The sequence below is a fragment of the Alexandromys fortis genome, unplaced genomic scaffold (genome assembly GCF_014885135.2).
Source record: "Alexandromys fortis isolate MF-2015 unplaced genomic scaffold, M_Fortis_MF-2015_v1.1 scaffold_60, whole genome shotgun sequence".
Classification (NCBI taxonomy): domain Eukaryota; kingdom Metazoa; phylum Chordata; class Mammalia; order Rodentia; family Cricetidae; genus Alexandromys; species Alexandromys fortis.
This window is the reverse complement of record NW_026067946.1, coordinates 8,123,943-8,139,947: the sequence shown is the minus strand read 5'-3', so window position 1 is coordinate 8,139,947 and position 16,005 is coordinate 8,123,943. Positions and strand designations below refer to the sequence as shown.

Below are 16,005 nucleotides of genomic sequence, written 5' to 3'. Positions count from 1 at the left end.
CTCCCTTGCTCTTGGATTGGGAGGATCAACATAGTAAAAATGGCAATTCTACCAAAAGCAATCTATAGATTCAATGCAATCCCCATCAAAATCCCATCAAAATTCTTCACAGATCTGGAGAAGACAATAATCAACTTTATATGGAAAAACAAAAAACCCAGGATAGCCAAAACAATCTTATACAATAAAGGAACGTCTGGAGGCATTACCATCCCTGACTTCAAACTCTATTACAGAGCTACAGTATTGAAAACAGCTTGGTATTGGCATAAAAACAGAGAAGTCGACCAATGGAATCGAATAGAAGACCCTGACTTTAACCCACAAACATATGAACACCTGATTTTCGATAAAGGAGCTAAAAGTATACAATGGAAAAAAGAGAGCATCTTCAACAAATTGTGCTGGCAAAACTGGATGTCAATCTGTAGAAGAATGAAAATAGACCCATATCTATCACCATGCACAAAACTCAAGTCCAAGTGGGTGAAAGACCTCAATATCAGTCCAAACACACTGAACCTGATTGAAGAGAAAGTGGGAAGTACTCTAGAACACGTGGGCACAGGAGACCACTTCCTACGTATAACCCCAGCAGCACAGACAGTAAAGGCCTCATTGAATAAATGGGACCTCCTGAGACTGAGAAGCTTCTGTAAAGCAAAGGACACTGTTGCTAAGACAGAAAGGCAATCCATTTTTTTTATTGGATTATTTGTTCTTTTGATGACCTAATTCTTGAGTTCTTTGTATATTTTGGAAATCAGACCTCTGTCTGATGTGGTATTGGTGACGAACTTTTCCCATTCTGTAGGCTGCCATTTTGTCTTGTTGACCAGTTCGTTTGATTTACAGAAGCTTCTTAGTTTCAGGAGGTCCCATTTATTAATTGTTGCTCTCAGTGTCTGTGCTACTGGAGTTATATTTAGGTAGTGGTCTCCTGTGCCAATGCCACTTTCTCTTCTATGAAATTCAGGGTGGCTGGCTTTTTGTTGAGATATTTGATCCGTTTGGACTTGAGTTTTGTGCATAGTGATAGATATGAATTTATTTTTATTTTTCTACATGTTCGTATAAGTTATGCCAGCATCATTTATTCATACCCTTTCTTTTTTCTTCAAAAATTTAAAGTTCTTGTAATTACACTTGATTGGTTAGAGTTACTCTGAGATATTTTATGCTATTTGTGGCTATTGTGAAGGGTGATGTTTCTCTGATTTGGATAAATCTATTTTTGTCATGGAATATCTTGTCCTTCAATAGTGATTGAAAGTTTTGCTGGGTATAGTAGTCTGGGCTGGCATCTGTGGTCTCTTAATGTCTGCATAACGCTTGACCAAGACCTTCCGGCTTTTATTGTTTTCAATAAGAAGTCAGTTTTAATTCTGATAGGTCTGCCTTTATATGTTACTTGGCCTTTTTCCTTTGCGCCTCTTAATATTCTTTCTTTCTTCTGTATGTTTAGTGTTTTATTATTTAGCAATGGAACTTTTTTTGATCCAGTCTATTTTGTGTTCTGTATGTTTCTTGTATCTCCATAGGCATGTCTTTCTTTAGGTTGGGGAAGTTTACTTCTATGATTTTGTTAAATATAGTTTCTGTGCTTTTTGAGTTAAATCTCTTCTCCTTCTTCTATACCTATTATTCTTAGGTGTAGTCTTTCTATGGTGTCCCATATTTCCTGGATGTAGTAATGAGGTGAGCAGGCCTGCTTTTTGTCCCACCCAGGTCCCGCACAGCTAGCTTATGCCCGAAATAACTACACGGAAACTGTATTCATTTAAACACTGCTTGGCCCATTAGTTCTATCCTCTTATTGGCTAACTCTCACATCTTGATTAACCCATTTCTATTAATGAGGTGGTGGTTTACCGGGAAGATTCTAACCTGTGTCCATCTCGCAGAGGAGAGCTATGGTGTCTGCCTCAGTGCCTTCTTCCTCCCAGCATTCTGTTTGGTCTTTCCCACCTACCTATGTTCTGACCTATCAGGCCAAGCAGTTTTCTTTATTAATTAACCAATGAAAGCAACAGATAGATAGAAGACCCACCTACATCACCTGGATATTTTGTGTTAAGCTTTTGTTAGATTTAATGTTTTCTTTGACTGATGAGTCTATGTCCTCTATTGTATCTTCAGTGCTTGAGAGTCTCCCTTTCATCTCTTGTATTCTGCTGTTTATGCTTGCATTTGTGGTTCATGATCATTTTCTCATGATTTCTGTTTCTATAATTCCTTCAGTTTGTGTTTTCTTTATTGTCTCTATTTCAATTTTCAAGTCTTGAATAGTTTCTTTAATATGTTTGATTGTTTTTTTTCCTTGGTTTTCTTTAAGGGATTTGTTGATGTCTTTTATTTTTTTTTTGTTTGTCTTTTCCTCCATTTATTTGAGGGAATTTTGCCTTTTAAGGGCCTCAAACATTCTCCTAAAGTTATTTTTTAGGCCATTTTTCTTCTGCTTCATTTATATTTGGTTGTTCAAGTCTTGTTGTTGTAGGGTCACTAGTTATTACTGGTGTCATGTTGCTCTTTGTGGTGTTGCATGTGTTCTTACCTTATCTACCCATCTTTTCCTCTGATTGGTGTAGTGGGGGCTATCTGTGGCTCTGTTAATCAATCTTCCAGGTGTCAGTGGATCCATGGCTCAATTGGTTGCTCCTCGTGGTACAGTTAGTACCACAGTTCCAGTGACCTCATTGGTCACTCTGTGTTCCTGGAGGTTGCTTGGCCCTCCCGGGTTTGCTCTGCTCCTGTAGAGCAGAGCTGTCTCAGGCCTGCTTTGGGCTAGGTCGCTGGCTCAATCCTGCTCCTGTGGAGTTTGCTGTCTCAGGTCTGCTCTAGTCTAGGTCACTGGCTCAGTCCTCCTCCTGTGAAGTTCACTATCTCAGGCCTGCTCCCTCACTCCTACCTCTTGATGTCTGCTTTCTCCCATGTCTGATAGAGAAGTCACATCTTTAGTTCAGGAGACAGATTTCCTGTTTGGAAACTTGACTCCTGTATTATCTCTACTTGGATAATTAGAATGGAGAGCCGAGAGCTGCTCTCCTGGCCCACAGCACCAGCTTTGCTCGCCTGAATTGCACACAGAGTCCTGTTCACTCAGAGAACTTCAGCTTCCATTACGTCTAGGACTCGGAGAGGTTAAGGTGCTGTTCCCTCCCACTCAGATTTCTGTAGATAACTAACTCTTACAATAACTCTTATAATTTGAAAATTCACAATTAAAGTTTTTGAAGTAAATCAGTTATGCATATTAACTACCAAAGCAACTTGACTATTTCTTGTTCAGTCTACTATAATAATCCTATTTCAATTTTGATTTCTTTTTAATTCATCCAAAACTTCTTTTTCCCCCATGCTACAGCAGTACTTTGTACCGGTATGTATCTGTTGACAATTTTTGCTTCCTAAATGGAGTTGGAACAATCATGGTACTGGGATATCTTGAGACTCATAAGGTAGAAATGAACATGCCAAACAAACAAACAAACAAACAAACAAAGCACCATACTCTAAATATACCACAGGGCAATTTAGTCAGTGGTTTTGAAATTTATTCCATATTCTCTATCATTTCTAGAGGGGCCATAATTTACTTTATTATTTACATACTTGTAAAGTTTCGTGCTTTGAGACACTGGATATGAATTCTAACTGCTCATAAAATAGATGCATATAATTGTTGCTTGCTTTAATAATTATACTAAAATTAAATGAAACTGCAAGTTTTGTTGCACAAATATAAATATTTCTTTAGTGTTTCTAGTTCTCTACATAACAGGTTTTCTACTTCAAGGTGAAGCTGAACAAGTTCATACATGTTCACTTTGATTTGTGAGGGTGATCTTGATGAGGCTACATATGTACTATTTGTCTATTGCTGAAACATGCAGCTTCGTTGCCAGGCAGTATTGTCCTCTGACTGGCACCTCATTGCTTCACAGGTATGGACCAGAATCAGTAGATGTTCTGGTGTGGATCGTAGGGAGGACTGTAAGTACAGACCTACAGATTATGGAGGTAAGTACTGAAATTAAAAATCTACACTTATCTGAACCATCTCACTCCATGGTTTGTTAGTGCTTTTGGTATTGCATTAGCCTGGTTTCTCTACAGGAACAGAACTGGTTGAATTTTACATTTTCTTTCTTTCTTTTTTCTTCCTCCTTCTTCTTCCCTTCTCTCTCCCCCCCCCCCCCTCACTCTCTCAAAAGGAATTTATCAGAGTGGCTTACAAGCTGTAGACCAAGTAGTCCATCTATGGCTGGCTCCTAATGGAAAGATCAAGGGTCCCATAGCTGTTCAGGCCACAAAACTAGATGTCTCAGCAGTCACAATCTAGCGCTGGAGTCTCAAGAAAGTCCTAAAAAGCTGTCAGGCTTCAGTTCATGTTGCACTCCAGAAGAAGCATGTTCTAACACTAGTGAAGGAATGTCTTAGTACCAGAATGCTGAACTTGACAGTGAGAATGAGGACAAGCAAGCAGAAAGTAAAATCTTCCCTCTTTCCATGCCCTTCCATGTGGCCTGCCAACCAGAAGGTGTGGCCCAGGTTTAAGGTAGATCTTTAATAATTCAACCATGAAAAATCCTTCTTAAGGAGTGCCCAGCTGCCTGGGTTTTAGTTAATTCCAGATGTAGTCATGTTGACAACCAAATTAGCCATTACATGTCCATTTTTTGTCAACTTGACAAACAATATCTTCTTTGTCATGCTTAATTCCAAAGTAGAAGCAATGACCAAGTCATAATTACGTCTAACATGATATAACTATCCCATGTACAACCACAAATGTATTATATATTTGATAATATGTGAACATGTCACTTGGGGGGGGACATTCTTTTAGTGTCTTTTAACTTAAATATAACCACTGTTAGTACCTCAATTGGTATTACACTACATGATAAAAACACAGAGGAAAGAAAACACAAATATCATACATATATATGTATATGCATAACACATTCTTATCAAATAGGACAGAAACCCTCAAATCAATTATAATTTTTTTTGCAACTAGTCACATGTCCTTAGCAGGTGTTTATAACTACCTTCCTCTACCACCCATTCTTTATTTTCTCCTCACTTCAGTAGATCTTATTTTTTTCTGGAGAAGTGACCTATACCTTCATTCCTGAAGGGTCTAGGACCTTTGTCATCTTGCCTAGATTGGTTTATTGCTATTTTCATTCAACTTTAATCATAAGAATGATAACATCAAGAGATGTCCTAACGTAGCAGTTCTCATTGTGTGGGCTGAGACCCCTTTGGGGCCACATGTCAGATCCTTCATATTAGATATTTATATTACAACTTATAAGAGTACCAAAAACAGTTATAAATTAACAATGAAATGATTTTATTGTTGGGGATCACCATATGTTTTTGTTAGGGTTTCTGTTCCTATAATTAAACACCATGACTATAAGGCAAGTTGGTGAGGAAAGGGTTTATTCAGCTTACACTTTAGCATTGCTGTTCATCACTGAAAGGAGTCAGGACCAGAACTCACACAGGGCAGGATGCTGGAGGGAGGAGCTGATGCAGAGGCCATGGAGGGCAGCTGCTTACTGACTTGCTCCTCTTGGCTTGTTCAGCCTACTTTCTTATAGTGTCCAGGATCAGGAGCCCAGCAATGGCACCACCCACTATGGGCTGGGCCCTCCCCCATCGATCACTAAATGAGAAAATGCATTACAGGTGGATCTCAAGGAGGCATTTCCTCAGCTGAGACTCCTTCCTATGATGACTCTAGCATGTGTTAAGCAGACACAAAAAACCACCCCGTACATCACAACATGGGGAACTATATTAAAGGGTCGCAGCATTAGGAAGGTTGAGAACCACTGTCCTACAAGATCTCTTGTATTCCAGACATAATCTTCCTCACCTCCATTGTCCAGAATCCAATTAGTATTCTGGATTGATTACTCCTAACACTGTTATTCCTTTCTTTGCCTGTTGGCTTAAGGCCATCAGAAGGTCAAAATGGGGAAGTCTAAGTTTCCAGTTCAAAGGAATGCTGATTGTATCTCCAGGCAGCAGTGTTCTTCCATCTGGAATCAAACCTTCTAGGTCAGCAGAATTTAAGGAAGGAAAAATGCCCCTAGTGAACCAGGAGGGTGACAGTGAATGAACTAGTCCCTTTACCAGTCCTTGGTTTCTGCGCTGTGCACATTGACTAGGGGAGAAATCATGCCATATATTGAAAAGCATACACTGGCATCTGGAGCATCTTGGTCCAGCCCTCCAGGATACTGCCACCTAATCGGTGCTGTCATTGTGTCTTCAAAAACCTATCTCATTGCCCAATTAGATCAGCTGCTTCAGAATCACAGGGAGCATGGTGAGATCAGTGAGTTCTGTGAATGTCAACCCACGGTCACACTCCTCTGGCTGTGGAATGCCAGGTGTCTTAATAGCTCTACAATGGCTCCCTCAATCAAGATATCTCTTTCCTTGCTCTCCATCTCTGTTCTTTCCCCATCTCAACCATCCTGTTCCCTCAAGTTGTCCTCTCCCCTCTACTTCTCCCCTTCTTCTCCTATTCTGCCTTCCCTTCCCCTCCCCCTACACCATGCTCCCAATGTTCTCAGGAGATCTTGTTTATTTTCCCTTCTTAAGGGGATTTATGTATCTTTCTCTTAGGGTTCTTGTTACTTAGCTTCTCTAGGGTCATGGACTATAGGCTCGTTATCCTTTGCTTTACAGATTGTATCCACTTAAGGGTGAGTGGTTATAGGTATAGAGGCCACTATTTGAGGGCCCCGAAAGAATTATCAGAATAATCATCTTGTCTGGCATCTCCATCAGGGAAGATTACTCCTGGTTGGGCATATAATAAGGATTAATTTCCTAGGGCAAAGGCGGCAACGTCAACATTACAGAACTAAGGAGTGGAAATGCGTCCTCTGCTAAGGGTGGAGAGATTGTTTCCTTGGGTGAGATAAACCCTTCAGAATCTGAAGTTCAGAGTCCTCAGCCTCAGTAGATCCCTCTCACACATCTCCATCCCAGGCTATAGGACCCTATTCCTTACCAATCAATACCCTTACTTTAATTACTGATACCTCCCCAGACTGAATTTTTGTTGTGATTCGGCCAATTATATAATGAGGGTTTGGGGTTGATTTTTTTTCTGCCACCTGAGTTCTATGACTATTGGAGAGAAGATTCTCTTCCAGGGCATGCTTAACAACTTTCAGACTGGTCTGTGCATCTGGAGCCAGTCAACTGTAGCAATGAATGTATGTTTATCTATATCCAGGGATGCTATAAGTTGGTTAATTTGATCACAGAGTTATTTATTTCCTCTATCACTGTATACATTGAGATACAAGAAGTTGGCAAATTTTTATCATAAAACTCATTCTTTCCCTTGACGGTTTATCCAGAGATGCTAAAAGCAACAACCCAGTATTATTATTTTCTTTTTTTTTCCCACAGGTTGTAAAAAGTTATATGTGTAGTAGATGTGAGTTCTAAAGTTTGTTCTGGATACTTAATAAAATTTGCCTTTATAATTCTGTTTCTCTAGAGCTACTCCCTTTGTTACTTCTGTCTTAATTACTTTTCTGTTGCCATGATAAGACATCATGGCTAAGGCAACCTACAGAAGACATTATTGGGGGCTTGCTTACAGAGAATTGGAGTCCATGACTATCGTGGCAGGAAGCATGGCAGCAGGCAGCAGGCATGGCATTGGAGCAGTAGCTGAGAGCTTACATCTCAATCTATAAGTATAGGCAGAGAGAGAGAGAGAGAGAGAGAGAGAGAGAGAGAGAGAGAGAGAGCTAACAGGAAATGGCATGGGCTTTTAAAATCTCAAAGCCCACCCCTAGTGATGCATGTTCTCCAACAAGACCACACTACCTAATCCTTTCCAAACAGTTCTATCAACTGGAGACAAAGCATTCAAATTTATGAGCCTATGAGGGCCATTCTCATTTAAATCACCACATTCCACTTCCTGGTTCCCACAGGCTCCTGGTCCTGCCATAATATAAAGTGCATTTAGCCCAACTTCGAAAGTCTCCATTGTCTTCTGAGACTCAAGGCATTCTCTTAGTTGTAATGTTTTGTAAAACCAAGAGGCAAATTATGTGCTTCTGACATACAATGGCACAGAATATGTAGTTTCATTACAAAAGGAAGGAGTTGGAACATAGTGAAGAAAATACTGGATCAAAGAAAAACAGTAACCTGGCAGGGCAGACTCCAAATTCTGTAGCTCTATGCCCTTTCAGCTTTGCTGCCTACGACACACTTCTTACCCTTGGCCTCACTCACTCCATGTCTGAAGGTCTCTTTGGCTCTGGCACCTCTCATCTCTTATAATTTCCAGTGCAATCCAGGCTTCAGTTCCACAGCTTCACACAATGGCCTCTCAGTGTCTCTTGTCTTCTCGGGGACTTCATGCAGGGTCGGCCCAGCCACACATTGAAGGCCTGAACTCCATGGCCTTCCTTAGCCATGGAGGAAGACTGGATAAGCCCTCTGCACGTGTATCCTTCATGACTCTAAACCCGGATCCACGTGGACAACACTGCCAAATTTGGCAGCTGGCTTGGCCTAGAGCCTGGCCCCTTGAATCACATCTCCAGAATGCTACCATGCTCCACCTTTTCATGAGGGAATTAAATTCAGATTCCCATGCTCACAATTGACCAACTGAGGTATTTTTCCAGCCCGGTTGGTACTGGTGTTTGCATATTAATTTTCTGAAACTTTACTGAATTGTTTATTCATTCAGATAAATAAAAGATGATGCCATCTACTGAAACATGCAGAAATGAAGGATAACATCTGTGAAGGCAGAGATAAGGTCCATCGGTATTGACCTCTGGAAGCTGCCAAGTTCCTTTGAAATTCCAAAGGAACTGTGTCTCTGTTCACAAACCTTGGGCAATGTCCAGTACATAATCAGTAACTATTTTTTTGAAAGCTATGATGTACTTCGGAAATAGAAAAATTAATAAAACCAAGTTCTTACTTCATGGACAATTCAGCTGACATTTCATCCTGCTGGGGAAGTATGGTCTTAATCACACTGTCTCGGTCACAGCTTCCCCAGGGACACATGATGGAGGTCTACATCGCCACTCCTTCCCAACCACCATTGCCTCTTTGCAAAGTCATTTTGCTTTTTGCCGCGAACTCTGTTTTCTTTTGTACCAGTGAGAAGGTTGGTATCACTGATCAGTTGTCTCTGCCTTTCTAGTTGCTGTGTTTCCTGGGAAACGTGTTGGACGAGCACCAGAAGATTGCGGTGCACACCAAATTACAGGCAATAAAGACGGAGAATCTGAAAAACAAGAAGAGAATTGCCAGGATGGCTGAGTGGCTTTGGAAAAACACATAATTTGTGGCCACTTGCAGCATGTTTCTTGCATTTTATAATCTTGTTTGCTCACAGTTCTGTCTTCCATATTCCATGACTCCGGAAAGCTGCATGTCTTCTTTATTTTGGTTATGTTTTTTCTACTTACTCATGCCCTTCCTGTCTTCCCACATTGCCTCAAAGATCAGTGATGGCTGAGGATTCTGTCAACACTGCCATGGATCTGGGCAAACTCCTGCTTCCCATCGAGCAATAAAATCACCAATTTTAAGTGCCTTTCAAAAACAACCGCAAACAACCCAAAACAGATTGACCTAGGAAAGGCTCACTCATTTTGATGTGAAGGCCAGTGGAGCATTAAATCAGTGGCATTAATGGAGAATATATTCTAGTCAGATGGAAATCCGGGCCTGAAATAACTCTACGCCTTATTTAGTTTAAAAATAAAAGAACAATTAGGACCACAACATGGCAGTGTAAAGAAAAGAGAAGCCAGAAATAATGAGATCACTAGGAGACAGCACAACCAAAGAATGTCAAGTCTAACCAAGACTGGAGCCATGGACAATTTTAGGAGTCATGGCAAATGCCTCCAAAGCAAAATAGTAATAATAATGGTCTTCTTTTCCTATTCTCTCCCCTAAAGTGCCTACAACATTGGCTCCTACCTGGCTGTTACTTTCTTAGACGATGTCACAAAAGAATGAACGATTGTAGAATCTGCAAAGTGCCTTCAGGATCTAAAGGGGATGAAAGCTCTGGCTTGCTGCTCTGTGCAGTCACCTGTGGATGGATGCTCTTTAGTCAGAGTCCCTGAGGGAAAACAGTGATGTCAAGGACAGTAGCACCTTCAGACTATCTTCTGGGTTCAGGAAAATCTCCAAATGAAAAGAACCAAACGTCAAGCCGGGGCACAGTTCTCACCACACTCAGCAGAGCCAATTCGGTTGGCCAAGGTGAAGCTACTTGCAATATGAAGCACTGGACTTTCAAGAGTCACTGGCTATGACACATGCAAAGGGCTTAGTTTTGTTACACGCGATGGCAAACAGGACAAGGAAGCACACGGCTCCTGCTTCAGACACTGTGTATCTCATCCAGCCCCTTTTCCTCTACATTTTGTTGGCGTTTTTGCAGAATGAGGGTAAAAATCGCTTCTCTCCTATCTACCTCACAGTAGTATTGTAAAGATTAACAAACATTTTTATCAATAAAAAGACTTTAGAACTTCAAGACAAGACTAGAAGCCTAGAATTTTGTTTCGTGTGACTATTAATGAGAGGAGTCTCGGGAACGATTATCTATCCGAGGAACAGAAAAGAAGACCATCGGGAGTCAGGGAGTTGACGGGACTGATAAACAGCGCAGAGAAATGGAAAGGGATGGAAAGAAAAATAGGTCGTGATCTGCGACTTCATGCCTGTGCATGTCACAGGGCATACACGTGTTCAAAATTAGCACTACATAAACAGAAACATAAGTCACTGCACATCCAGATGCTTATTTGAAATTTGTCACATCTCACATTACTAAAATTTAAAATACCCTTTATATACGGCAAATGCCACATCAAGACACTGTGCTAATGACCCAACCTCCTCTACTCCATAGAAATGCCTGTGCTAACTCACACAACCAGTGAGGAACAGCTATAAACCCAGAAGACTTAATTATACAACACCTTGCATAGAGCTGTACGTTCGTGTGACTAGTGCGACTTAATGGATGCAAACAGAAACTCCTGAGCTGGTCGGCCATCTCCAGATCCCACGGCTTTGCCGCTCTCTTACCACCTTCCTTTCCGAGAAAATTTAAGCAGGTGAATAAAAGTTATTCTGGTTTCTTTTAGAAAGTATTTTGTCTTTAATTGCGCACGTGTGTTTGTGGGGGGGTTGTGTTTGTGTGTGTCTGTGTGTGAGTGAGTGTGTGAAACCTTCCTATCTCGGGCTGCACCACACTTTAATTCTCTTCATTTCTATTTCTATGGGAAAACACTAGCAGAGACGAAGGCTTCCTCTCACTCTTCCCTTCCGCTCACGCCTAAACGAGCAGAATGAGATGCTGCCATCACGTCTGCTTTTAGCCTGAAGAAAGTGGCCATTCTGATGAGAGCATGGATCCTGGACCTGAAAGCTCTTAAGTACACGCCAGAGGAGGGAAGTGGCGCCACTAACTATGGGATTTGTAGGACATCTGGGGTTTCTACCCTGTGCACTGATTACACTATCATTCCAAAATAGTCCCTTAATTTTAGCATATCTCACTCGAGATAAACATAGCTGCTAACACTCCTGCGTCTCAGGATTCTGTTGATAAATCTCAAACTCCGTTTAGGAGGTCTTCCTAGGAATGCTCTGTCAGCGAGAAGAGGCCGCTCCGATCTTGTCACAAGGTGACAGTCTCCTTCATCCCCACCAGCTAAACCCAGAGTTTAGAGCAAATACATTCACTTTAGAAAGTAATTGAGAGACGAGTCTTGACCTACCTAATCACCAGTGGCACCATGCAGCTGGCAGGTGATGTAATAGCCAGGAAAGACTGCCTTCTGCAGGTATCATAGGATACACTGAGCATGCGCCATACACGATTCTTACCACTTCAGCCTATCACTGCTAGGCAGTGCCCATCCCTGTCCATCCGAAAAACAAATCAAATTAATACTCTGTTCATTTGTTTTAACGAAGAGATTTGAATTCTGGAGCTTTTAAGACAAATACTAGGGGCATAAAAAGCAAAAGAAAAAAAAAACAAGCAAAAAAAAAAAAAAAAAACCCAGACACAGCTCAATCTTCACACTAAAATCTCAGTGTCTCCACCTCTCAACCAATGTCCTAATTCTCCTGCTGGACTTGACAGAGCTGAGACTCTAGCTTGCACTGTAATTACACATCCTATAGCATCCCATAGAGCAGCTTTTCGCCAAGATGGCGCCGAAAGCAAAGAAGGAAGCTCCTGCCCCTCCCAAAGCCGAAGCTAAAGCGAAGGCCTTGAAAGCCAAGAAGGCAGTGCTGAAAGGCGTCCACAGCCACAAAAAGAAGAAGATCCGCACATCGCCCACCTTTCGGCATCCCAAGACCCTGCGGCTACCAAGGCAGCCTAAATATCCCCGGAAGAGCGCGCCCAGGAGGAACAAGCTTGACCACTATGCCATCATCAAATTCCCCCTGACCACCGAGTCAGCAATGAAGAAGATAGAAGACAACAACACACTTGTGTTCATTGTGGACGTCAAGGCCAACAAGCACCAGATCAAACAGGCTGTGAAGAAACTCTATGACATCGATGTGGTCAAAGTCAACACCCTCATAAGGCCTGACGGAGAGAAGAAGGCGTATGTTCGGTTGGCTCCTGATTATGATGCTCTGGATGTTGCCAACAAGATCAGAATCATCTAAACTGAGCCCAGCCGGCTAATTCTAAATATACACTTTTTCACCATTAAAAAAAAAAAAAAAAAGAATCCCATAGAGCAGCCACAAAAATGCAGGATTGACTTTGCGGGGCTCCTAGGGAGCAGAGGCAGCTGCCTCTAGTGGTGGCTGGGAGCCAGCTGACAGGCTTCACGCATAGGCCACACACTTGACCCCGAAGTCACCCTCTGCTTCCATGTTGTTGATGGTCTCCGTGTTGAGGTAGCTGGGGAATGTGAGGTCCATCTCGCAGCTTGATGGTCAGGTCATAACAGCTGAAACCGATGCACCCAACCATGATGCTCCCAGGCTGGAAGGGAAAGGCAGGTTCCTCACTCCCCCAGGCTCTGCTGTGCTTGCTGCTGCTCACAGTGACATTGGTGTCCCCATGGGCATTGAAAAGAGTCCATGTGAAGGCTCAGGTTGTTGCTGTCTTTACAGGGGTTCAGCACATAGCTCTTGGCTTTGGAGGCCATCTTTCCACAAACCGTGAGGCACGAGGTTTAGGATTCAGGTTGCTGGTGACCAGACTGTTGGTCTTGACTAACAAAAGATTTCTAGGTCCGCTGTTCCAGCTGTTTGAAGACTCTGGCTGAGAACTCAGGACATCTTGATGACTAAACCCCTTAGAAGTCATCTGGTCCTTTAATCATGTCTTAGTCTATTTCATGTTGTTGTAACATGTCCAAAACTTGTTATTTTTATAAATAAGTGAGGTTTATTTTGTTCACATTTTTGAAGCCGTAACATTCATGATTGAGAGGGTTGAGATCAGGGTGTGTCTGGCTCTGAGTTTCTCGATAGTATATATAACTGTCATTTTCCCACCCAGAGGCTGTCTCTTACTCTGAGGGATTCCATTTTACAAGCAACAACTATAAATAATAAGAAAGAGGCGCACAGGTTAGATGAAACTACTGTGCTATTCTACACAATGGACTTAAGCACGGGAAGGATTTGGTGTCTGTGCAGTCCTGAAACCAGCTCCCAAAAAATACTGCAGATGGTTGTATCTCGCCATTACTCATATATCAGCAAACCTCACGGTGAAAGGTTAAAGATGACGATGGTACTGAGAAATCGGGGGTCCCTTTGTGTGTGTTTAGCTTCATTGAAACGGACACAGGAGGAACCTTGAATATCATTTTGTTAGATTTTGAGTGAAAATGATCAGAGTTAGCGAGCTGTGCCCTCAGCAGCTGACAAGAGACAGAGACGGAAAAGAGAGACAATCAGGCTTCTCGAGTTGGGGTCAGTGACAGCAGGGAGGTTCGGTGGTGGAGAGAGGAAGTGACGGCGCTGTCTTTAGAGGAAGAATGAGGACATCCAGGTGCCCAGGCAAGCGAACTTAGGAACTGGGCAGGTATCAAAGAAAGAAAAGGAATGGGGATGAAAAGTTGTGCCTTTTTGAGTTAGAACTCAGGAAGGTGGGCAGGCTTAGCAGTAAAGATATTCAAGCAACTAAACGGGGGGGGGGGGGGGGGGGGGGGGGGGGGGGGGGGGGGGGGGGAGCGTCTGGGATGGACAGGTGTATGGTCTCACGAAAAGGATAATTACTCCTCCCATCTCCTTAGTTTGTCTTTGGGCCATTCCACTTTCTCCAGGGCTGGTCTCCTCAGGTGACTGACAGGCCAAGTTGGATGAACTCTTAAGGGGCAGTAGAAGTGTCTGGGCTGTTTGAGGGATTTGTCTCCAGGGTCACCCCAGGTCAGGAGAAGAACTTAGATTCCATTCTGTTGACCAAGAGGACGTAGCTTTCCCTTAAGATGGGCTCAAAGAATCCCTGACACTTTTACCCTTTTGTATGGTATTGTAAATCTTAAGAAGGGGCAATTGTAACGCTGCTCTTAGAGCTGCTGTGTTATCGGGTAAGTGGTGGTGGAATTCAAAGCTGATTGTCAAGGCCCAGCCTTCCTGGCCTCCAAGTCTTTGGGTCTCATCTAAACCCTGAATAGTGACACTAGGTGACAGAACTGTCCTCCACATTGAGAGTCTGGGTCCAGCCTAAGTAGAAAAGCTTTTCTTGAGACTCTTTCAAATCAGTAAGGGTCTAGTTTGAAACTCAGAAGCCTGTCTGCTCTTTGACTGAGAGAGTTCCGTAGGGACTAGCAATGGAGGGCGGAAACGGCCAGGACCAGCAGCGAGATGACTCCAAGCTAGGAGCCATGGGCAGCAGTTAGCTGTCCCAGTGACGGTGCCACAGGGAGAGAGCTGAGCCACCTCAGCTACTCAAGGGCTCATGGGGCTGTGGTCCAAACCCAGAGGAGAGGGTGGACTCCACTGCTCTGGTGAATTAGAGAATCAAAGACAAAGAAGGGGCCCTGGAGCTGCACTCAGACCTCTGAGAAGGGAGTGTCAGCAGTTGCTGGTGTCCCAGCTGTAGACACCCCTAGTCTGAAACTCTGAGGTGAAATCCAGCGAAATGGAATCTGACAGGGAAAGCGAGTGGGAAAGAAGAAAAAAGAATCACCGCGGGGCGGAACTAAACTGGAAAGAAGCTTGAAGCAACCAGGAGAAAGCCTGCAAACCCTTGTCTTCTTCCTCCAGCCTTTCTATGTCCCTTGGTGCCCCCTGCTGGCCGAGTTGGAAAAGTCAAAATATAGTTGGCCTTTTCAGTCCTTCCTTGCAGCCTAAAGCAGAGACTGTGAAGTTTGGGTCTGGACCTGAGAGACAGCAGTTAGTCACGTGATACCACATACTTAGGTCACAGTGCCAGCAGAGGTGAAACACAGAAGGGCTTTCATTTGTCTGGTTTATTAATAAGTAAACATGGTAGTATCGTATGTTATGAAGTTTTGCCTCAACGTTTTTAATTCACACACATATTTTTCTTGGCCAGAAATAAATGATGTCAGGCAGTAAACCTTGAGAACCTTGTGTAGATGTGATCTGAGAAAGGACAACTTTCGAAGAATAATTTTTAGAATAGCTAAATTTGGATTTATTTTGAATTTATTTACTTTGGTATGTGTGCTTTATTGGCATGTATGACTACATGCCAGAAGAGGGCATCAGATCCCATTTTTTCATAGTTGTGAGCCACCATGTGGTTGCTGGGAGGTTAGCTCAAAACCTCTGGAAGAGCAGCCATGCTCTTAAATGCTGAGCCATCTCTCCAGTCCCCTATACTATACTATTTTGATATGTATGCGGCGCCTGAGAAGGTCATCAGAGGATATCAGGTGCCCTATAATTGGAGGGGCAGGTGATTATGAACCAAGTAGATGCTGAGACCTGAATTCAGGTTCTTTG

The 16,005-nt window shown here is 42.7% G+C and overlaps 2 protein-coding genes and 1 pseudogene across 2 annotated transcripts in view; 2 read left to right on the top strand and 1 right to left on the bottom strand.

The window, feature by feature from the left end:
- Nucleotides 1-11,189, top strand: part of Lvrn (laeverin) — a 55,042-nt gene extending 43,853 nt beyond the window's left edge. Inside the window, exons 19-20 of the mRNA XM_050149283.1 lie at nucleotides 3,945-4,020; nucleotides 9,224-11,189. Coding sequence (XP_050005240.1) covers nucleotides 3,945-4,020; nucleotides 9,224-9,364 — 217 coding nt within the window. The 3' untranslated portion in view covers nucleotides 9,365-11,189. The remainder of the gene's footprint in view (nucleotides 1-3,944; nucleotides 4,021-9,223) is intronic.
- Nucleotides 11,190-12,250: 1,061 nt separating this feature from the next.
- LOC126506020 (60S ribosomal protein L23a-like) lies at nucleotides 12,251-12,753 on the top strand. The gene has a single exon (XM_050149291.1). The coding sequence runs from the start codon at nucleotides 12,268-12,270 to the stop codon at nucleotides 12,736-12,738; it is 471 nt and encodes a 156-aa protein (XP_050005248.1). The 5' UTR covers nucleotides 12,251-12,267; the 3' UTR covers nucleotides 12,739-12,753.
- A 104-nt stretch (nucleotides 12,754-12,857) lies between these two features.
- On the bottom strand, nucleotides 12,858-13,390 carry LOC126506013 (galectin-1-like; annotated as a pseudogene).
- Between the last annotated feature and the right edge of the window lie 2,615 nt (nucleotides 13,391-16,005).